Here is a 24,604-nt window from a genome sequence, read left to right on the forward strand (position 1 = left end):
CTAATAATTCCAGCACTAGAGAGGCTGAGACAGGAGGATCATGAGTTTAAGGCCATCCTACTACATACCAAGGCTCGCTTGCAGGGCTCAGGAAATGCCTCGGTTTACTTGCCTCACATGTGTGAGGCTCTAGATTTCATCTCCACAACTACATAGAAAGAAATGCTCACTTTTCCACATTCTCAAAAGCATTTCATATTGTTACATCTTAAAAACTCTAGTGGGTATGGAGTGATAGCTTGTTGTGGATTAAATTTATGTTTTCTGGTGATTAATGATATTGAGTATCTTCTCCTGTAGTTATTGGCCTTTCCTAGATGGTCCTTGGCCAATTTTGAGGTAGGTGTGTGTGTGTCTGTCTGTCTATCTGTGTCTTGTCTTCATATGATTGATTTGTAGGCGTTCTTCATATATTGTTACTGTAAGTACACACTTTGTCAGACACAAGCAGCCACTGTCACAGGCACGTACTATGAACGTTTTCTCCAGGACCCAGGGTCGGACTTTCACTTTCTCACCAGCTTCTTTGAGGTATGGAAGTTTTAAACCTAGAATTGTTTTCAAAGCACCATTGCAGCTTGAAAAACATCAGCTTCTGGCTCTGTCCCTCTCTCTGGTACAGAAAGGACAGGCTCTGGCACCATGCCAAGTTGGGGTCCAGTTCCAAATGCCTTCATCACATTTGGTCTTCACAGTACTCTTACAAACTAGGTCTTGTTAAGGTTCATTTCGTAGATGAGAAAAGGGATGCAGGGGTATGTCTGAGACCATAATCCAGATGAGAGGCACCTCAGACCCGGAGGACAGGCAAAGGCTCTGCATCTACCTCTAGTGTCAAAGGGAAGGACACTGGAAAGGTGTGCCTGTGGTCTCCCTGAGGCAAATAACATAGGACTGCACCTTCACTGGTTGCCCAATAAAACACCAGTGAAAACAGTATGCATCCAAGCCTGGTCCTGTTCTGGGAAGTCTTAAAGATCTTCAGATCATTGTGAGACTGCAGTAGAAACAACAGACTGTTCATCAGTGGGCATATGGTATACAACATCAGTTTTCATTTAATTTAGAAAAAAAGTGAGTGGAAACCCTTTCATACCCAGATACAAGAGAGAGGAAAAACTTCCATGTTGCTCTGCTTGAGTATTTCCCGAAGTTATTTTGAGTGACTGTGCAGTGATGCTCCATCCAGTGAAAGTGTGGCCCTGGCTCTCTTAGCCAGTCTCTCACTACTGAGTAGCTATACCTTTTCCAGTCTTCCCTGCTGTGAGCAATGCTGATGTGAATATTCTCCCCACCACACACAAATATTTTCCGTGTTGTATGTATTCCATTAGCCTTTATTTCCTGAGGCAGATGTATTCAGAAATGAAGAGAGTGAAGTTTATTTTTTTTATTTTGGGGTTTTTTTGTTTGTTTGGTTGGTTGTTGTTCTTGTTGTTGTTTGTTTTTCATGACAAGGTTTCTCTGTGTAGCCCTGGCTGTCCTGGAACTTGCTCTATAGACCAGGCTGGCCTTGAACTCAGAGATCTACCTGCCTCTGCTTCCCGAATGCTGGGATTAAAGGCGTGCACCACCACTGCCTGGCCAAGATGTAAGTTTCTTAACGCTTATGGCAAAGAAAAATACAGTAATAAGAACTCTCTCATCTGTATGTCTGAAAAAGACAGCATCATTCTCAATGACTAACTGGATTTTCTGTGTACATTTATGGCAGGAAGGGCAGAGGACAGACTCCAGGCCTCATACCTGAGGTTGGGAACACTGGCCAAGTAGCTACTCCCTAGAATACGTTCTTAGATGTACATGACAGACTTAGCTGTCTCTCCAGTGGTGGTGAGAACACTGGGCTTGATCTACACCGGCCTTGAGTCCAGGTCCTACTCTGTCACTTGCCAGTTGGGTCCCGTTTTCTCACTTCCCTTTCATGCATCTGTGGATTGGAGACAACCATGCCTGTGGACATTCTGATCATCTGTGAAGACAGAACGACACCTCGGTTTGTCCTTGCTATTTTAGAACTGCATGCTCCTGCTTAATGGTTGTGTTCTCTGTGCTCAGTTGGTGAACTTGGTTCCTAGAATGTAAACCCCCAAGGAAGCCGATAAGACTTGGGAACCAGAGAAGTGGAAAACTCAACTCTATACCCAGAGCTGATGCCAACAAGGGCTCAACACTGCCTGCTCCAAGAGCAGACATTTCACAAGCCCGAGCTTAACTCTTCCACTCTTTCTTTCCTTGGTCAGTAGAGCTCAGAGCCCAGCCCTCTCCCATGCCACCTGGGATGCCCCTCCCATAGAGTAAGTGTTTCCATGGTATTAGAAGGAGTCTTGTACTAGACCTCAAACTCCTCCTAATATTTGTTCCTTAACCCCAGTACCATCTACCTCAAGTTTTCCAGTTACCTCTTGTAATGGCATTTTCACCACCCTGGTCTGCCTCTCAAAATCCTATAACCTCCTTTCAAGTATTAAAAACACTATATGAACCCCTAATAATGAATTACCTAGAAAACACCTGACTTATGCTCCCCAAAATTATCAAAGTCAGGACAGAGAGGTAGCTTGGTGAATGAAGACTTGATGACTTAACAGGCATGGTGATGCATACCTTTAATCCCAGAACTCAGGAGGCAGAGGCTAGTGGATCTCCGTGAATTTGAGGCCAGCCTGATCTATAGAGTGAGTTCCAGGACAGGCAGGGTTACATATAGAGGCCTTGTCCCAAACAAACAAACAAACAAACACTTGATGACTTGTGTTTAATCCCTGGAACTCACACAGTGGAAGGAGAGAATGAATCCAATGGATTCCTAAAAATTGTCCTCTGACCTCTAACTGTGCACCCTGGCATATAAATCCTCTCACAGACACACACAATAAGTAAGTAAATGGGGCCAGGCGGTGGTGGCGCATGCCTTAAATCCCAGCACTCGGGAGGCAGAGCCAGGCAGATCTCTGTGAGTTCGAGGCCAGCCTGATCTACAAAGCGAGTTCCAGGAAAGGCACAAAGCTACACAGAGAAACCCTGTCTCGAAAAACCAAAAAAAAAAAAAGTAAGTAAATGTAATTTTTAAATTTTTTAATGAGCAAAGCTATCAGAAAAAAGGTCTTGGAACAGTCTGGAAGAGTCTAAGGAGACTTGAGGAGAAGCCCTGGGTAGTACTGTGTGAGATTTTAATTGTGTTCTGACAAATAAAGCTTGCTTGGAGTCTGAGGGCAGAGCTAGCCACTAGCTGACCATGAGGTTTGTTGACAGAGAGGAGACAGGAAGTAGTAAGGCGGGGCTGAGAGAGGATCTCAGCCCTTTTAGAGGAAGGAACAGCAGCGGTAGGAAGTGACTGGTAGCTGCTCCCTGCTTCTCTGATCTTTCAGGTTCTTACCTCAATATTTGGCTCCCAATTTTCTTATTGTTGAAGATTAATTAGATTAATGATTCAGGGTAGACTTGCATGATATCCAGGAAAAAATAAGGAAATGTGAAAGAAATGTGGACCGGAGCAGTAACAATGCGTCCGTGTGGCACATACGTCGTGGTGAACGCACACGAAGAGAGAGGCACAGACAAGGACAAAGCGCTGACTCCACATCTCCAAAAGCATTCTGTAACTCTAAAACTATTCTTTAACAACAAAATGTTTAATTAATGTGTGTGCGTGTCTGTCTGCATGTGTGTCTGTGCACCGTACACATGCAGTGCTGGAGGTGGCCAGAAGAGGGCATCAGATCAGGAACTACTGGAACTGGAGTTACTGCTGGTTGTGAGCCGCCATGCGGGTACTGGGAACGGAACTCTAGGCTTCCGGAAGAGCAGCCGGTGCTCTTACCTACTGAGCTGTCTCTCCACTTCCCTAACACATTTTCAAGTTTATCTCTACAGTTCAATGTCCTAGCCAGGGGCAGGGAGGGTGTTACTTGTTTACAGCAAAACTGCCCCCCAGAGGTACAAGAGAGGGCTTGGCAGGAGGGAAGGGGGAAATGGTGAAATTATATAATAGTCTCAACAAATAAACAATTATTAAAAAACAGCTCCACCCATGCTCACCAAGCATGGTGATTAATCCCAGCATTCACGAGGCAGACGCAGTTGGATCTCTGTAAGCCAGAGATCACTCTAGTCTGCAAAGGAGTTCCAAGTCAAGTGGAGCTACAAATTGAGACTCTGTCTCATAAAAAGCTCCTCTCTGTATATATATTATAGCTCTCCATATATTGCATATATCATATAAAACTGTATATCAATATACCCTCCCCATATAAAATACCATATATGTTACATACAATATATCATATATTATCTCTGTCTATATTGTATGTGATATATATAATCATGCTTTATGTATTTATACACACACACACACACACACACACACACACACATAGACATATATACTCTCTAATTTTACCCTCCCATCCTCTCTTTATCTTATGCCTATTCCAATCAGCTCATAGAACTACCAACTTCACATCACTCCACTATGTCCTTGTCAAAATTACTACTAACTTCCAGGTTGCTGAATACAACTCTCAGTTGCCCTCATTAGTCACCCACTCTTCCTTGATCTATTTCCTCCACAGTTGTTGCTAGGACACCATAATGTCATGGTTTGACCCCTTCCTCTCCAATCTCCAGTTGATCTTCAGATTTTTCTCCCTAAGTTCTCTTCTCCTCCCCAGCCTCTGAATCCAGGTGAGTAAGGAAGACTAGCCTAGGTTTGCGCCTTCCTGAGCCACACACATTTCCTTCCCTTCTGATCTCATCCAGTATTGGGGTTCTCTGCATCAGCTACACGGTGGTGGTTTGCTTGTTTCTCTGGTCTCTCTCCTAACTTCCAGCTCACAAATCCAACTGACTTCTGATTTCTCAAGTTTAATGCTTCCTACATGCCTCCAGCTTAATATTTCTAAAACTGAATTCCTGGTCTCACCTGCCCAAACTGCTTTACCTATTCCTGTCTCCAGTGATGACATCATCCTTGAGTCATTCAGACCAAAATCTTGACGTCATCTGACTCATTGGCTTTCAAACACCATGTGTAATCCACTGGGAAGCCCAAATTAGAGAACCCTTAAATGTGACTCTGAAATTGAATTTGAAGCACCTGTAATTTCCCAAATTAAATGATTTGCCAAATGGAGGTGAGAACTTCTGCCTTCACATCCATTTCCTTTTTTTGTTTGTTTGTTTCTTTGTTTTTTGTTTTTTGTTTTTCAAGACAGAGTTTCTCTGTGTAGCTTTGCCTCCTGAGTGCTGGTCTTAAAGGTGTGTGCCACCATCGCCCAGCCACATTCTTTTCTTAATATTGACATCCAGCACAGCCTGGCCCACAGTTCTTTCCAGGCACATGTGCAGAACATTATTCTCCAACCCTCTGAACTTCCAGCTCCCTGCCACCTAACTCCTACTCCCATACTCATTCACTTAAGATCTCTTCTCCCACTGCCACCAGTGCACACCTTTAATCCCAGCACTTGAGGCAGAGGCAGGTGGATCTCTGTGACTTTGAGGCCAGCCTGGGCTACAGAGAGAGTTCCGGGACAGCCAGGGCTACACAGAGAAACCCTGTCTCAAAAAAACAAAAAAGATCCTTCTCCCTTGCTGTGATTTCCTCCCCACTCACAAAATGTACCTCTTCTAATTTACTTTGTCTCTGAATCAGGAGGTGCTTCCAGCTTCCTCCTTTGTCCCAGATTGCATGTTAAAGCTGGTCAAGTTTTCTCGACTCTTTCCCAGGTCTCAGGAAATCTCTCTGTAAGGCTCCATAAAGCTGGGGAAAGTGGTGTGTGCTTGTCTGTGATCCCAGCGCTCAGGATACAGAGACAGAAGGAGGACAAGCTCCAACTGAGCCAGAGCAAAACCTTGTCAGAAAGAAAGTCTAAGCCCTGGGACTCACACGGTGGAAGGAAAGAATGGATTCAATGGATTCCCACAAATTATCCCTCTACCTGTACACCCTGGTATACATATGCTCACACAATCCCTTCCTTCCTCCCCTCCTTCTTCCTTCCTTCCTTCCTCCCTTCCTTCTTCTTTCCTTCCTTTCTTTCTTTCTTTCTTTCCTTTCAGACAGAGGCCCCTCAAGTTCCTGACCTCTTTCCTAGTCTGCTGCCATCACTGGCACAGCACCAAGTGATGAGTTCAGTGCTAACTTTATCCCTTCTTAGATGTGCAATGCGGGGGATGTTGTAACATCTACTCTGTGAGCCAATTTTGAGATTATCGACGATGACAGATGTCAAGGGCCTGGCACGCAGCAAGCACGCAAATGATTGTTGCTGTCATCCCTGTTATTACTCCCATCCTGTGGACAGGGCTCCGCATGCATGCTCTAATTGAATCCCTGCATTCAGGCTTGAGATGTGCAAAGGGGACGTGCCGTCATTGTCTTACAGAGAAGTTAAAGTTCAAAGGGATTGCGAGTCTTTTTTTTTTTTTTTTTTTTTTTTGCTAACATCATACAGCTAAAAGAAAAACATGGTGGGGAAGTGATGCAAACCAGTAGGTCTCTGGTCTTCAGCCTTGTTCATGCTGTGAGACACGTGTCCTCCTTGGAATTACTTAAAACACAAGTTGGGAAAACATACAGCAGACACAAGGCCTCTAGAGAGTAATATGGAAATGCAATAAAAATCTTATAAAATGTCTTCATAAAATGGTTGGAATTGGAGCCGGGCGGTGGTGGCACACGCCTTTAATCCCAGCACTCGGGAGGCAGAGCCAAGCGGATCTCTGTGAGTTCGAGGCCAGCCTGGGCTACAGAGTGAGTTCCAGGACAGGCACCAAAGATACACAGAGAAATGCTGTCTCAAAAAATAAAATAAAATAAAAAAAGGTTGGAATTATGAAGATTGAAATAGTATTATGTATCCTTGGACTATAAAAATACAGATAGTGTTTCTTGTTAATTTTACAAGTTTTATTTCTGTGGTCTGGAGACCACCTCTTTCCAGATTACAGAACGTAAGACAGTGCAATGGGTATATAAAACATCGGAAGTCAGATCAGTGAGCCCATGATTCCTCTGTTCCCCTCCAGGAGACATCAGGGTCCGTTAGAGTAAATGTGACATTTCCTAGAGGAGGAAGGATGTGAATAGCCTCTGTTGGAGAACAAAACTGGGGTCTTGATCAGTTTTTATTGATCAGTGTTGGTGTCCAATTCACCTCACATATTGAAAGGGTGACATCTGTTAATATCTGTCATTTCCTTTCTGCCTTGTCACTTGATGTGTGACTCGAGATCACGTGTGAGCATGATGGAGGGTGCTGCACAGTAGGGGTTCTATTTCTCCGGGTACTCACATCCAGAGCCCAGGTGCACGGTCTTTAAGAGCAACACAAGTATGTTCTGGATAGTAGGTTTTTTAATTGCTAAGTGTTTTTAATGTGAGCATTACTGGTTAAAGATGGCAAAATTACCATAATAGACCTCCCCTCCATGTCTTTCCCTGAAAGCCACAGTACGCTAATGAAAGTTAGAAAGAAATTTCAACCCTGAATCACAAATTCATTTTTGAACATGGAATTGGAGGGTAACAGAGAAAATCCATCACATGGAGACTGCAGAGATCAAAGCGCCCCCGCCCAGAACCTCGCACACAGTAGGAACTCACGGGGCATTACTCACAAAGAAGGCTCATTTTCTTTGAGCAGGGGGACTGCAAAGTTTGAGTCAAGGTAGAAAGGAAGGCATGAGTGAAGGTCTTTGTCGAGATAGGGAGGGAGGAGGAAGGGACACAGTCCAGGCCAACGTCATTGAGTCGGACACTGGGGTAGGATCAGCTGACGGATCCATAGGTCATTTAAGGACCAGCTCCTCACTCTAACTAGATCCTCCTGCCCCTTCATACCCGAGCCTCCTGTCCAAACCATCTCCTTAGACCTCCATCCAAGGCTGCAGAAGGCATGTGCCTGAGCCTTGGCTCCGACAAAGGCCCCATTCTCTCTGGCTGACCACAGCTGGAGCCCATGTGGGCAGCCCATGTATGGCTGGGAGCCAGGAGGCCTCAGCCTAGCCCAGCAGTGGCAGCGAGCTGACATTAAACTTGAGCAAGGCTCCCTCCACTCTGAAGCCTTGCATTTCCCTTCGGTGAAACAGCAGAGACCGCACTGTCCTTCCCTGGGGTGGCATGCGGCTCTGCTGAGCTGTGATTGATGGGAAACTTCCTTGTGAATCACTGTAAACACCAGCCGCTGTGACTATTGCTGCCATCACCATCATCATGGCTATCCTTTGATTCACTGTCTTCCCCTCCCTTCTCCTCCTGCCCTTCTGGAATGTGAGGTCGAAGAACAGAAGGTTCCCAGCACCCGTGCCCGCCCTTCCCACCTCCTCTCTCTCCTCTAAGATATCCAGCCTTTTGGCACCTGAGATTGAGTCAAGACCCCTCACTTTCACCCCAGTTCTGACAACTCCCCCTTTCCAACCACGCTGATGACGTAGGGAGAGCCCTGGACATCAAGAGTGAAAGGTTTGGGACACCTGTCTTCCCCTCTCTCACGGAAGTTTCTTCCTCTGACCATGAAAGTGAAAGAGCTAATGTCACAGTATTCCCTTGAGAATCACATGAGATCCCGTAGGGATCCCGTCCCTGCAAACAAGGCAGGCCCAGGACACTCATGAGGCCTTGGCTGTCTGAAACTCTTCCGTTTATTCTCTTTGGATCACCCATGGCTCTCTCCCTTCCCGGCCACTCTTCAACTTCTGTTCTGTTTTTTGAGACAGGGTTTCTTGTGTGTAGCCCTTGGCTGTCCTGGCTCTGTAGACCAGGCTAGCCTTGAACTCACTGATATCTTCCTGTCTCTGCCTCCCGAGTGTGGAATTAAAGGTGTGTGCCACCACCCATCTGACTCCTCTTAAACTGTAAATGCTCCTAGGAAATTGGAACGCATGCCATCAGCCCCACAGGTTAACAGAGGCTGTGCCTCCCATTCCAAAGTGGAAGGACGAAGACCAACACTGAGAAAGTGTGTACGGTTAGGGGAAAACGGACCAGGCATGAAGGCTAGTTCCACCTTAGAGTCGCCTGTGACTTCCTCCCTGGCCCACTGACCTCCTGCCATTCTAAAACCTTTGGTATTAAATGGAAGGGCCATCATCAGCCCAGGCGCCAGATGCCAGGGGCCTCCTCCTACCGGGGCTCCGAGTTACAGCTCTAAAGCAGAGCTTCAGGCGCCCTCCTGTGGCCACGAGGGAGATTGCAGAAGTAAAGAGCTGTTGAGAAAAGGAAGTGGAGAGGTTGTTCTGGTTCTGTCGGGAAAAGAGGAAAGGATCTAGCTTCCGCCTTTCCTCACAGACCCCCATCAGGAAGTGCTCTGTTCCAGTCTCATACCCCCTCAAGTCTTCTGTCTGGCCCTGCTGTTTCCCCCTGTGTGCTCTTAGACAGGAATCTCTGTCTTCTAGGATTCACTTTCTTTAACTTAAACTTGAGGGATTGGGCAAGGTGAGAGCTCAGGCCAGGTCCTATCCCCAGCATGCTTAGTTTATCTGATCATGGTATCTAAACAAGACCCAGATCACCCCAGCTACTGTGCCCAGCTGCTCCTGACCCACATAGCCAATCACAGAAAATACAGCCATGTGGTTTAAGGTTCGGTTCAAAGTTCTCCTCTACCTCTCCTTCTATTTGACACGTCCTCTTTCTGTATAGTTATTATACACAAGTGGACTTCGCTCCCCTCCGCCTTGAGCTCCCCCAGCTCAAGGGCTTTTCTCCTTCTCCACCCAGCCCAGCAGGGTGCCAAGTACAAGAGCACCCTCTCTGAAATCAGTCAGCCTGGCTTCAGCCCTGCATGGTAGCAGAGTTTTTTCCCCTCAACACCTTCCGCATACGAATCCTGGGAACCTGGGGATAAATCGATGACACTGCAGGACAAAGGAGACTTCTACAGATGTTTTGAAGTAGAAGCGTATCTGCGATTGTCAAAGTCACAGCAATATAATTACACACAGAGATAGGAGTGCCAAGATCAGAGGGATGTGAGATCATGAGCCAAGGAGCTTGGGAGGCCTCTGGAAGCTACAAAAGAAAGCAGACCTCTCCAGAAGGCGTACTCACCTGCCAGGTACCCGTCTTGGACTTCCGATCGGGAGTGTAAAACAAGGACCTCTTGCTTTCAAGGCCCTCCGTTTGTTATAGCAGCAACAGGGAACCGATAACCTGAGTCCAGCCTCTCAGTAGACACGCGACTCTGGGAAACTGACTGCATGCCTCTGTTTCTTCATGCGCAAAATGGGAGTGATGAAAGCAATAATTATTTTTAAGATTTATTTTTACACTTATTTATTTATCGGGGTGTGGGTGTGGGGGTCGGAGGAATTGCAGGAATTGGCTCTCTCCCTTTACCATGTGGGTCCCGAGAAATGAACTCAGATTGTCAGGCTTGATGGGTAAACGAGCTTGCCAGCTGGGCCATCTTGCCATCTAAGATAATAATAATCTCACAAGGTTGGCTGGATAAAAGAGGATACAATGGCAATGCTTGGAAATCACTTAAAACCATGTCCAAGACGGAACATGTTACCTATTCCAGTAAGAATAGTTGCCAATTATCATTAACTAAGGACCTAAAATACATGTTGGGCACGATGGCAGGTGCCTTGGCATAAATTCTAACCACAGCAACCCCGTCGGGGGTAACAATTCCTATCCTAGCTTTAACGGTGGCAAAAACAAACCCAGAGGAATTGACCTGAAACCGAAAACATTTTAAGCTTTAGTTTTCCGCGTGTACCTGAGAAGTTTGTGTTGCTTTGCTTTGTTTCTGGTGGGAGGAGGGAGGGCTGGCAGAGGGAGAGCCACAGACTCAGGCGTGCCACTGAATGCCAGAGGCAGACACAATCCAGGTGAAGCACATTCACACACACACACACACACACACACACACACACACACACACAGATTGTTCCTTCCCCAACTCCCCAGCCAGGTCCCAAGCGGCCTTTGAGCCACATTTTTGGCGCCAGGAGACAGAAACAGCAAGAGAAGGAAGTGCTGAAGGATGGGGGACTCAGACTTGCTCAGACCCAAGGGTTCTCGGGACACCCCCTCCTTCCCCGCGTCCTGCATAACGGGCCATCTGTTCTGGGCTGAATAAACAAGGCACGGGAAGCCGCGGCCGGCCCCCTGCCCCCAGCCCCAGTATGGCACAATGCGCCTTTCTCCGAGAGGACGCCGTCCGGGCGCCTGCGAGCGCGCTGCATCTCAACTCCCCTCCCCCTGGCGACGCAGCAACGGCCACAAACCGACCCACTGGAAACCGGTGTAGGCTTGTTTTTTTGTGTTTTTTGGTTTTTTTAGAAAAAGAAAACAAAAAAGAAATCCAACGAAGAACTGGGCGCAGCACGTGGCGAGGGCGTGCGAGTGTAGTGTGCCTTCCCCACCAGGACCTCCCCATCCCCTCGCCCCCCCAAATCTGGCTTCTGGTCCAGGCGAGGCCAGCTCGAAGGCAGCGCTGGGGGCCCGCCAGCGCCCCCTCCCGGACGATCCATGCCGCGGGGCACGGGTGTTCAGACGGCACGCGACCTTCACTTCCGGCTAGCCAGCTGGTTCTCCAGCTCCTCCAGGCGCTCTGTCAGCTGGGCCAGTGAGCAGTTAAGGAAGATCTGGGCTCTGAGATTTTTTTCACCTGCCCTGCAGCCGGAGCCTCCAGCCCCAAAGGATATGGTTCTGCGTCAGGCTCTCGAGCGCCCCCAGCGTGCGGCCCTGGAACTCCACCAGGCTTTCGCATTCGCAGGGACTCCGAAGCTCCATCCCTGCGCCGATGCCCTCTTCTGTAAGTAGAGCACCAACAGTCAAGGGTATGAGGAGCCAAAGGAAGCCCATTGGGCTGTGGCCTTGACCTTCTGATACACCTCTACCAAGTCGATGATTGAGTATGTACAGGCTTTGGATTTAGACCTGGCCTGAGCCCCAGCCGAGGAGCCCCGAAATCCTGGGAAAACTCAACCCTCTAAGCCTCAATCCCTGCCATCTATAGAGTGGATATAGAGAAAGAAGCTATCCACTGGTGGTTGGGAGGATTAGACGATTTGTGTATGTGTACACAATCTGAAACTCCAATGTTTACTGAGATAACCAGGGAGCTTGCTAGAATCCAGATTCTGATTCAGAATGAGGATCTGTATTTTCAATAAGCTCCTAAAGCATGTTGATACTGAAGACCATGGATTTCACTTTGATTAGAAAGAATCCAGAGTGACAAACACTCTCCAAATGAGACATAGCAAACAACGGAAGGCGCCCGATTCAGTAGCCACAAGCCACCTGGAGCTAGTTAGCCCTTGAAATGTGGCTGGTGCAACTGAAGAACTCAGTTTTTATTTTGCTTCATTGCGATCTGTTGTATTTCATTACACACATGTAGCAACTGAATGCCATCTTGACACAATATCTAAAACGATGCCAGGCACAAGTCAACCCTGTGTTGTGTATTTTAAGCAAACCAGCATTCTCAAACTGGTCTGTGGACACGCAGATAAGCATGGCCTGGGAATATGTCATAAAGACAAATAATCCAACCCTATCCTGGACCCACTGAGTCGGGGTGAAGCCCAGCAATATTTGATTCCATTGATTCTGAAGAAAATGTTTAAATTATGGGTCCACATTTACTGCCACAAGCATTTCAGCATCTGACAGTGGGGTACAGTTAAATGTGGTTGCTTACAGTTTCTTAACAGCACATAAAATAACAGCGAATCTTACCAGAGATAGCGTCACTATAAGTCCATGCCGTTTTTTATTATCATGTGCATGTATGATATGTGTGTGAGAGAGCGTGTGGGTGCATACCGCAGCACTCCTGTAGAAATAGAGAACAGCTTTGGGGAGTCAGCTCTCTCCTTCCTTCTGTTGAGGCAGGCTCTCTCATTTTCGCCTCCCTACCTATGTCCAGGCTAGCTGGCCTAAAGCTTGCAGGTTCTCCCCCGTCTCCCTGACCCATCTTGCTGTGGGGGTGCTGGGTACAGATGTGAGCCATCACATCTGGCCTTTGTGAATGTGTTCCAGGACCAAACTCAGATCATCAAGCTTGCATGGCAACTGTTTTTACCTGCTGTGCCATGTCACCAGCCCCCATTTTTAATATTACAGGTAATAAAGTAGTTGACACAATTCTTGGCGCTCGGCCTCCGTATAGAGTTACCATTACCAGTCAAACTCCCATACCTGGCAAACTACTTTGTGTCATATTACTTGATGGCCTCAATAGCACTCTCAGAAAGGATCGCCTCTGACTTTAGAATTAATTGTAGAAACAGAGGGTCACAGAAGGAAAAGGATCAGCCTAGGCTGTAGTACGGTCAGCCAATGAAGAGCCTTAACCAGAGAGCCCCAGCTTGCCTCAGAAACCTAAAGCTGAGGTAACCTTGAGCATCCTCCCTCTTACAGAAGAGGGGAAAGTCGGGAGGAGGGATTATCCAGAGTCCACAGGAGGTGACAGAGTCAGGACAGGAAGGGCCCTAAAGCCTAGTGCTTCCAAAACACCTTAGTTAATCATTAGAGTTGAGAGTGGAGCAGGAAGGACATTCAGCTGCAGATTCTCCACTCTGGGCACAGCCCTGCCGACCTATTTCCACCGGCAGTGCCTGACACACTGGAAGAAGAATCCCATCTTGGGTCTGTGTTAGAATCTAAAGACCCTGTGGTCAAAATCAAGAACCTCAAGAAACTCTGTCCGCTATTAGGTCCAGCTGCCCCCCACCCACGGGCACATCTGGGTCAGTTTCCCCCCAGCTGAAGACCAGATGCATTAGAGAGATTGCATTTATGGTCTACGTCCCCCAGAAAGCACAAGCCACTGTGTTAAAACCCAGTCCTGTCATTTTGCCAAACCCATAAAGTTGAATTCCAACAAGTTGGAGGGTTATAGATGGTTCCACTTATATATGCTAAATTTGGCTCGCTTTTTAAAGTTTTCTCCAGGGCTGGAGAGATGGCTCAGTGGTTAAGAGCACTGGCTGCTCTTCCAGGGAACCTGGGTTCAATGCCCAACACCCACCTGGTGGTTCACAACCGTGTGTAACTTCAGTCCCAGGTAATCCAACCCCCACTTTTGGCTTCCACAAGCACCAGGCACATACATACATACAAACATACATGCAGGCAAAAGACGCACATAAAACACAATAAAAAATAAAATGACATTTTCTCAAATTATTCCAAACACTACTAATTTGAGCAACAAACCCCGTGCTTCCTTGACTCTGAGGCGCGCCCAAAGCTCTTGAGGGTCTGATTCATCATCTGGGGGCTGCATTTCTGACAAGCTACAGTAAGGAGACAGGCCTGCACTGGTCCAGGCTTTAAACAACCAGCTCTGTGTAGAGAGCTGTAACTGCTGCAGGGTGTGGGAAGTGCTGAGGACAGGGCGTCTGTGGGAGGCCAGGCAACCAAAGACCAGAAGCCCCAGGAGAGATGCGCTCACCTGGGCAAATGCTGCCTTTGAGATTCTCCAGCAGGTGAGTCATGGTGCTAAAGTCCGGAGAGTAGGACACATGCAGCTCCGATGGTTCGGATGCGATCTCACGCAGCTCTTCCTCCACCGCCTTCCCCACGCCCACAGCATACATGACGATGCCTACAGGGCCCAGGGACTCAAGAGAGAGAACACTGCTCCCCAGCCTCCGCTCCAAGCCCACCCAAGCCCATCCCTTGCCCAACCTACCTTCCTCTTTGGCGCGAGCTGCCCACACCGAAATGTCGTCCTGAGAGCGGCCATCTGTGAACACCAAGCCCACACGAGGTACGTTGAGGTCGCGAGGCCGTGCACCCTGTGCCTCTGAGAAGCTGTGCTCTACCATGTGTCGCAGTGCGAGCCCAGTCATGGTGCCACGCTCCATGTACTCCACAGCGAGGACTGCCTGTTTCACCTCAGCGGCGGTGCCATAGCGGCCCAGAGGGAACTCCGTGCGCACCCTGCTGGAGAACTGCACCAGCCCGATGCGTGTGCCCTCAGGGGACACGTCCAGGAAGTCCACGATCTGGTTCACGAAGCGCTTCACCAGCTCGAAGTTCTGTGGACGCACACTCTTGGAGCCATCCACCAGGAGAACAAGATCCACGTGGCCCTCCCGGCACCCTGCGAAGGAGAAGGCTTGGATGGAGGGGGTCAGGTCCTTGACCAGGAGAGCCACATACTCACCTAATTATTCATTGCCAGTATTTATTATATAATGCATACCAGTTACATGTCCTGCCTGTATATGCCCAATAGTGTTCCCAATCCCCACTACCATGGTTACACCATCCTCTTTTTTTATGATAGCCTTTGATGGTTTAGTGCTTAGCACTAACCAAACGCTCAGTTAAAAAGCATTTTTTAAATAACCAACAGAAACAATACCACCATAGCTATCATTCATTGATGACCTAGTACATATCAGTCACAAGTCTAAGCATCATATTAGTATTAATAACAATGACAAAAACACCACTTACTGATGTTTACCATGTGTCAGACACTGATGCATACACTTTATACATTCTCTCCTTGAGTGTTAGCCCCATTCTCTATAAACTGGGATTCTAAAGGACAAAGTAATTTGCTTCCATAGTTAGTAGTGGCAGAGCCAAGACTGGAAGCCTGGGTTAGCTAAACCACAAACTTCTGGACCCAATCACTACAACATTGCCTCCTTTGTTCTGAACCAAGAGATTCGGAAGTACCAGAACAGGGTTCAACGACAAAGAAAACATAATCTTGATCCATGAGATCAGGACAGAATGTAACAAGGCAGGCATGCCTGCCATCCGCTGCAGTAGGAAACTGCACTGTGAGGGGGCATAAGGGAGACCAAGAGAGGAATAAATCATTTTACCTGGAGTGGTTGAGGAAGGCTGCGTGAAGGTGGTGAGGTTCAATATGGTCTTTGATTTGGACTGAATAACCGTGTAATTCAAAACTCATAAACCAGAACACTTTCTCCTAATGTGATCGATCATCTTTGGGAGGAAACTGGGGTTAGACACAGACATGAGAGTCGGAGCCTTCAGGAATGGAATTAATGTCCTTTCAAGAGTTTCTAGAATGCCTGCTTCTTCCATCCACCCATCAAGGGAGAACACAAAAAGAAAACTATCGTACAGGAGCCATGAAGCAGAGCCTCACGGGACACTGTATCTGCCAGCATCTTGGTCTTAGCCTTTCCCAGAGCTGAGAAATAAACATTTAAGACACTGTTGTGGTTTAGATATGGTTTGTGCCCAAGGGTCCATGTGTTAGAAGTTTGGTCCCCAGTGTGACAGGGCGGAGAGGTGATTAAGACCCATGAGGTCCTATGGTAGCCAGACTTTCTGTTGCTGTGACAAGAATACCTGACATAAGTAACTTAAGGGTGAAAGATTTGTTTTAGCTCACAACTTCAGAGATTTCAGTCCATGGCTGTCTAGCTCCCTTGCTTTTGACCCCGGTGATGCCGAATATCATGAAGCAGAAGAAGGGTGGAGGAAAGCGATACCCTTCATTATAAAAGGAAACAGACAGACAGGAAGGGAGCCAGAGCAAAACACTCCTCAAACAGGACATGGTGGCACATGCCTGTATAATCTCAGCACTTAGGAGACTGAGATAGGATTTCTGTGAGTATGAGGCCAACCTTTGGTACTTACTGAGTTCAAGGCCAGCCTGGAATACTCATCTAAACCCCACTCTTCAGGAGCTGAGGATTGGTAGAGTTCTTGCCTAGCATGTACCAAGTCCTGAGTTAGATACCTAACACTTGGAGGCAGGAGAATTAGGAAGTTCAAGGTCATTATCAGTTACATAGCTAGTACATGGCCAGCTTATGCTGCATGAAACATTATCTCAAAAAAAGAGAGAAAGAAAGAAAGAAGAAAAGAAAGAAAGAAGAAAGGGAGAAAGAAAGAAAGAAAGGGAAGGAAAGAAAGAAAGAAAGAAAGAAAGAAAGAAAGAAAGAAAGAAAGGAGAAAGAAAAGAAAGAAGAAAGGGAAAAAAGAAAGGAAGGAAGGAAGGAAAAGAAAGAAAGAAAGAAAGAAAGAAAGAAAGAAAGAAAGAAAGAAAGAAAGAAAAAATTCTCAAAAGACACACACACCTAGTGACCCACTTCCCCCAGCTGGGGCCCATCTTCTACAGTTTCACCTCCCAACAGCCAAAAAAATCTACTCCCATATTTAATCTGTGCTTGGATTAATCAATTAATAAAGGCAAAACCCCTGTGATCCAATCACTTCCAAGAAGCCCAGGCTCTGAACATTTTTGCATTAAGGACCAAGCCTTTGATACATGAGCCTTGAGAGGGAGCAATTTATATCCAGACCATAACAGGCCTTCTGGGAGATAATTAGGTCACAGAGCACCACCCTAGGAAGAAATGAATGCCTGTATCAAAGAATGGAGTAGGTCTCAAGAGACAAGATTAATGACCCTGCCAGTGAATAGTTACAAAGGATGGCCACCCCCTGTATTTGATCCCTTGCACACACACTCTTGGCTCTCAAGGGCTCTTGTCAGGTGGCTGTCACCAACACTGAGATGTTGAGACTGTGCTCTCAGATCTACAGAGTGTGTGTCACATAAGCTCCGTTCTTTGTAAGTCACTCAGCTTCCGGCTTTGAGCGTTTTCATTGTAGCGACACACAACAGTATGGTGACATACTAACCTGAATGGACTAAGGCAGTCTTGAATGCTGACTAGGACTTTGCCAAGGCAAGAAGGGACATTCTAGAAGGTTGATAGAAGCATGTACAAAGGAATGGGAGCTGGGAAGCTCACGACACATTCGGGAAGGGACAGGCCAGTGTGACTAAAATGTTCAAGTGTGGCAAAAGATGGGCTAACGAGTTGGCTAAAGCTGGACGGTAATCAGCTTAAGTGATAGTTTCAAAATTGACCTCAGCCCACAACGAAAAATGAGAATAATGATATATTATGGTGCATTTCACATTCTTACATGTAACTAAACTTCTGCTTCGTGAAGCAATACTTAACTTTCCTAAATTCAGGAAACTATTTCCTCTTCTTTCCCTTAAATGCTGATTGTAACCCACTAATTTGGTTTCATTATCCATTAATGTGGTTGTGCTCAGCACTGGAAAAACTCAAGGGAAAGGCATTTGATCTTTATTTTGTAGACACTGGTGAGCCACAAAAGGATTTTAAGTTAAGGAGAAATATGATTAGATACAGATTTTGAAATCAGTCTTGGCAGCAAGGTAGAGGACTGGTTGGAACAGACCCTGGGCACAAGGTTCGTCCCCCCAGCATACGAACATCCACACCACATCTTTGGGGCTGTAACAAGGGCATTGAGGAGGTTCAGATTGTAGGCAATGGAGCAAGAGCAGACCCTCTGCCTATAACTCACGGTCACAGCTCTTGCCATCAGCCTGAAGTCGCCTCCCCTCAGGACACAGGCAGCGGAAGGAAAGACCCTCACTCACACACTGGAACTCACAGCCATGATCGACGCCATTGCAGAAGTCCCTGACTTAAAGGAGACACCAGATAGGATGAGTCAGGTTAGACCCCAGCACCTAGAATCCCTTACTATCCTCTGCAAATATGAGAGACACCTCCTCACCCCGACAGCTCCTCCCGTCAGGCAGCAGGTCATGGCCCTCTCTGCAGCGGCACTGTGGCCCCACGAGGGTGTTCACACATTCGTGCTGGCAGCTATGATTTCCAAAGCTGCAGTAGTCGATCGCTGAAGGAAGGAAGAAATAGCAAGATATCACCCCTGGGTGTAGCCCACCAGGGGCCACAGTCTAGGATGCTCACAGGGGTGGGTGAGCAGGGTTTACGTACCCCTGCAGCTCCTCTGGTCCTGCTGGAGTGTAAAGCCAGCTCGACAACGACAGAAATAGGAGTCCGGGGAATTGACACAGATGTGTTCGCAACCATGGGTTCCTTCAGCACAGAGGTCCACGGCTGGGAAGAAGATGGGATCAGCCTTTGATAAGGGCTGTATTTCACAGCACAGCCACACAACCCTCTGAGGGGCTCTTTAACAAAACCTGGGCCTGAGGACCAGGGAGACGGCTCAGTCTGTAAAGTATCTGCTGCACAAGCATGAGAACCTGAGTTTGGATCCCTGGCATCGATATGAACTGGGTGTGGTGGCTGTAACCCTAGCCCTGAGATGGGCAGAGACAGGCAAATCTCCAGAGGCCACCGCTTACCGTGCTAGCCGACGGGTGAGCTCTAGACTCAGTGAGAGGACTGGTCTCAAAAAAATAAAGTGGAGCTGGAGGGGGGCGGTGGCGCATGCCTTTAATCTCAGCACTCGGGAGGCAGAGGCAGCAGAGCTCTGTGAGTTCGAGGCCAGCCTGGTCTACAGAGAGAGTTCTAGGACAGCTAGGGCTGTCGAAGAAGAAGAAGGAGGAGGAGGGGGAGGAGGAGGGGGAGGAGGAGGGGGGGGGGGGAGGAGGAGGAGGAGGAGGAGGTAAATAAATAAATAAATAAATAAATAAATAAATAAATAAATAAATAAAGTGGAGTGTTCCAGGAGATGGCTCCATGGGTAACACAACATTTGCCTCACAAATCTATGACCTGAGTTCAAAACCCATTTAAAGGTGAACGAAGAGAATTAAGTCCACAGAGTTGTCCTCTGACCTCCACATGCACGCTGTCACACACACACACACACACACACACACACACACACACACTCCTGCACTCACACATCATACACACTAATAATAATTAAAAATTGTTCAGTAACGATGAGGTGGGGAGTGGTTACTTGACATTGACCTCTGACCCTCATAGACATTTGCATACACATAAGTACACCAAGTTTTTTTAATTAAAAAAAAAATGTTAACACCCATGCCTTGCCCCTACCCCAGACATTTGTAGACTTCTTTCTACAGGGTCTGGTGACATTTCCGATTTAAATCTTGGACACATCCCAGAGCCAAACGGCCCTCTGCCGAGTCTGGCATGTGAAGGAGAACCCCATCCTCCACAAGCTCAGTGGCCCACAGCAGAGTGTGAGGAGCAGGATCTTCGCCTATCCAACTATTCCCTCTCTGCAAAATGGAAACCCAGTAGGAAAAAGCAATTGCTGCTTCCTACTTCTTTCTGAAGAGGCAGGAGGGAGACCTGCTGCTGGATGGATTACTTTGATGGTTTGGATATGCAAAGACGGCCTAGATCTGAACTGGGAGAGTTGTGAAAATTTGGGATTCCTGGAAAAGGGACTGCAGTGGACAGGCTAGAGGAAATGTCTCAAATAGGATGAAGTTTCATAGCCCTGTGGGCTAAAGACGGCAATGGGAAAATCCCGGTAGTAGGATAATTGAGGGCTTCCAGGAACAAGGGCATCTAGTCACAATTACAAGTAATGTTGTTTTTCTTTGTATGTTTGGCTTTTACATTCCTCATATCCCTGCCCACTTCCACCTTTAACAAAATAAAAACGTGTACACATACATAGGAAAGCAGCGCCTTCTGTGCACACGTGTAAACCAAAGACTGTAACAAGGTGGCCACGTGGGACTGAAAATTTGAGAAAAGATCATAAGTAAAAAGAATGCAGCAAGGCGAGGCATGGTGGGGTGTATCCGTTATCTCCGTACTCCGAAGGTTAAGGCAGGAGGGTCATTAATTTGAGGCCAGAATGAGACGCACAACAAGAAAGTAAGGAAGAGGCAGGAGAGACAGAAGAAGAGATGAGGGGAGGGGAGGGGAGGAGAGGGGAAGGGAAGGAAGGAGAGGGAGGGGAGGAAAGGGGAAGGGAGGAGAGGAAAAGGGGAAAGACAAAGGAGGAAGGGGAAGGGAAGTGAACAGAAACCCAGAGCAAGCTATAGCTACCAGAATGTATTTTCCAGATACCTTAGGAAAACGATGTCCACAGTAATCAAATGAGGGTACATATCGAACTTTTTTAAGTTTGACTGTTGAATATTTATTTGTGTGTGTGTGTGTGTGTGTGTGTGTGTGTGTGTGTGTGTGTGTACTGGTGTGCACAACTGTATGTGCACTCAGATCAGAAAAGGTGTTGGATGTCTTCCTCGTCACTCTCCACCTATTCCTTTGAGGCAACATCTCTCCAGGGAGCTCCAGTTTTCTTGCCTGTGCTGGAAACCAGAAAGCACCAGGGATCTTCCTGTCTCTGCCCACCTCAGAGCTGGAGTTATAGGCATTTGCCAGATGCCTGTCTGGTTCCAGAGTGCTGAGATCCAAATTCCAGTCTTCATGATTGTGTAGCAAATGCTCTTAACCACTGAACCATCTCTCCAGTCCCCTGAAGCCTTTTCAAGTTTCTAAACACAAGAAGCCCCAGGTGGTATCTGGGTTATTAGGATCACATGACCTCTTTTTCCAGATTGCAAAGCTAAAATTGTGGAGCTAGTTTCTGTGAATGTATAGAAGGCTCCTAACACAAGGTCTGATATAATTAGCACTCTGTGTGTGGTAGAAAACACAGTCACAGAAATATACTCACCAAAATATGCTCACCAAAAAGAAGAACCCATATATTCATATATATTTTTTAAAAAGCCATATACTCACCAAAAAGAAAAACCCAATCATCTAAGCAAGGCATCACACATCATAGCTTTTCAGATTATTAAAGTTAAAGAAAAAACAGATTTGCAGAGAGGAGGCTCCACAGAGAGAGCTGAGATACAGAATGAAGGACATCCAGGGTGGAGAGTCGAGAGGGCCGCCCAGCTGAAGATATCCCAGTAGTGTCTAAGAAACAGAAACTGGAAAGGGGGGCAGGAAGGGGGCTGGGAGGAGACAGAAGAAACAAGTCTGGTGGATTGGAGCCAGGTAGGAGACCGTGCCCAACGGAGGAGAAAGGGTACAAAACCCACATTTAACTGTGGCAGGTCAAGACTCCTGGCTCTGGTCCACCAAAGGCTTGTGTGGCCCTAAGTAGTATTCCCTCTTTCCATGGTTTGTAAGGTGAAGGGGGTGTGCTTCTACTTCCAAAGGACTTGCTAAAATCTTGCTGTGATGCTGGGAAGCCCAAGAAGGTTCAGGAACAATGCAAGACGGAGATGGTGCTCACCCACACAGTTCTTGTTATCCGGTGCTAGCCTGTAACCAGAGTTGCAGGTGCAGTAGAAGGTTCCTGGAGCGTTGACACACTGGTGTTGACAACCATGGCCCCACTCAGCACACAGGTCCTTCCCTGAGGACACACAAGGAAAGTCAGCAGAGAGCAGAGGGGCAGATGGGTCCAAGGAGAGCGCTCAATGGTAGGGTAGGGGTAGGATCTGAAGCAAATACCCAAGGATGGACTTAGGTAGGATATGGATTTGGTTCTTTGAGAGGGCCAGTCCAGGTGAGAGGGTTAGGGGGAAGAACAAGACTTAAGCAGTCCCTTTGAACAGTTTCAGAAAAGGATCCGCCCTGTATGAAGAGGACAGGGCTAGAATAGGACCACACAGAGGTCGGGATGTGCAGGAGGATGGAGAGGTACTAAATCACGGCAGATGGAGTAACTCAACCTGAGAGTGAGTGCAAAGCCAGGCTAGCATGCCTGTTATCTCAGCGTTTAGGAGGTGCATTCAAGAAGATCAGGAGTTCAAGGTCAGCCTCAGCTACAAACCGATTCCAAGTCCAATCTAGGTTACAAGAAATCTTGTCCTTGTCGTTGTCTCCCCCGCCCCCGCCCCCACCACAAAAGTAACTAAGGGAGTTCTCATAGCTTTTGTAAACGGGGTGCGGGGTGGGGTGGGGGGCTTAGAGTGGGAGGAACCACACTCTAGTGGGCGGAGCATGACTCCTGATAGACAATACTCTCAATTTTGAGGGTTAGTGATTCTGTGTGTCTGTTTCTTTGTTTGAGACAAGGTTTCTCTGCATAACAGCTCTGGCTGTCCTGAAACTCACTCTATAGACCAGGCTGGCCTCGAACTCACAGAGATCCCCCTGCCTCTGCCTCCTGGGTGCTGGGATTAAAGACGTGTGCCAACACTGTCCAGAGGTGATTCTTGTTTAAAAGACGTTTGGTGTTGGAGTTTGACATTTAGCTTGTGACACACACGCAAAGTACATAGCTAGTCCCTGATCCAGCACAACTGGCCGCTGAGTGTTGTGGGACCAAACCTCAAATGTGATACACCACCCTGCGGGCGAAAACACCGCTACTGTAGCTGGAGGGCGGAGGAAAGCTCCGAGCCACCCAGATGGAGAGGGATTGTTTGTAACGATGCAAACTAGAAAGTAGCATCTGCAAAGCCGGAGATCAAGGAGATCGACCGCAGCTCTAACTCACCACACAGCCGGCCCTGGAACTGCATGCCAAACTCCTGGATGAGATCGAAGGACTCCACCAAGAAGACGTGCTGGTCCAGCGGCGGCGAAGCCATGGCTCGTAGAGAGCCCACGTCGGCTCGCTGCACCCCCACCGCATAGATCTCAATGCCGCGGGCACGCGCCTGCGCGGCCACTTCGGCCACTCGGTCTTGAGGTCGCCCGTCGGTCACGATGACCAAGACCCGCGGCACTCGCTCCTCCGGCGGACGCGCGCCTTCAGCCTCGCTGAAGGCCACGTTCATGGCATACTGGATCGCCAGTCCGGTCATGGTGCCCTGTGCCAGCGGCACCACGGCGCGGATGGCGCGCTCCATGTCCTCGCGGCGCGAGAAGGCGCCCAGGGGAAACACGCTCTGCACTTGGCTAGAATACTGGATCACACCAACGCGCGTGGCGTTCAGCCCCACGTCCAAGCTACGGAGGAGGCCCACTAGAAACTGACGCATGGTCTCAAACTCGAAAGGACGCACGCTGCGGGAGCTGTCAATCACGAACACCAAATCCAGTGGCCCAGTATAGCACCTAGGACCTGCAGGGAGATGGGAAAGGACTCTCTCAGGTCAACTAAAGCTGACCTCTCAGGAAAAGCCAGGAAAAAAAATGCTATTATGTTAAAGAAACAGCGCCCAGCATATTAGCCTAACAAACATGGCTTGGGTACAGTCACTCATCCATCATTGGCAGGGAAGGGGGCAGGTACCTGACCCAGGAAATCGCACAAGTTCCTTGCATACAGCTCTGGGGGCGGTTCTGAGTCTGCATTATATATTGAGGAGTGGGCAAAGAAATGTCCCAATCTCCAGTGCCTAAATGGACCAGCCAGATACCATGAATGAGTGAACTGGTTCGATTATGCCTAAGACACCACAAGCCCCTCTATCCCTGCTAACTTGGGTTGTCCCAGCAACATATTGTCATATACCAAGTGACCTTGGACATTTAGCAGGTCCTTTCAGTTTTATTTATTTTCCAAGGAAATTCTCAAACAGGGGTTTTATGTGGAATCTCCCGATTTTTCCATGTTTTCCATATGCTTCAATAAAATGCAACACCAGGTGATCCGTTCTGCATGAACCCAAAACTATGCCACACACTGCAGGTGGGAAGCCCAAATCGAGCCCAGAGTGTCCTGAAGCCCTTGCTTTTCCTTCGCCAGCAGTGCTGGCTCCCAGTGGATGAAGGAACTGTTTCTGCCCCCTCCTCCCATGATGAGGGCTGGGCCCTAGCTCACCTGCAGACTGGAGCTGGCTTTCCCAGGGCTGGAGAAAGAACAGCAGCAGGGTCAGGGGCCAGCAAAGAAGGCCTCTCATGGTGCTTGTAGGATGAAGACCCAAAGTGTCACAGCCTGAAGGTAATAAAGCAACAGTTT

The 24,604-nt window shown here is 47.8% G+C and overlaps 1 protein-coding gene across 1 annotated transcript; it reads right to left on the reverse strand.

The window, feature by feature from the left end:
* Window positions 1-11,620: 11,620 nt before the first annotated feature.
* On the reverse strand, window positions 11,621-24,569 carry Matn4 (matrilin 4). The gene is made up of 9 exons (XM_059259749.1): window positions 24,467-24,569; window positions 23,195-23,764; window positions 21,983-22,105; window positions 18,763-18,885; window positions 18,539-18,661; window positions 18,323-18,445; window positions 14,664-15,077; window positions 14,424-14,576; window positions 11,621-11,769 (listed from the first exon to the last, which is right to left on the reverse strand). Exons 1-9 carry the CDS (start codon window positions 24,543-24,545, stop codon window positions 11,621-11,623), a joined length of 1,857 nt encoding a protein of 618 aa, XP_059115732.1. The 5' UTR covers window positions 24,546-24,569.
* Window positions 24,570-24,604: the final 35 nt, after the last annotated feature.

The sequence above is a fragment of the Peromyscus eremicus genome, chromosome 4 (assembly GCF_949786415.1).
Source record: "Peromyscus eremicus chromosome 4, PerEre_H2_v1, whole genome shotgun sequence".
Classification (NCBI taxonomy): Eukaryota; Metazoa; Chordata; class Mammalia; order Rodentia; family Cricetidae; genus Peromyscus; species Peromyscus eremicus.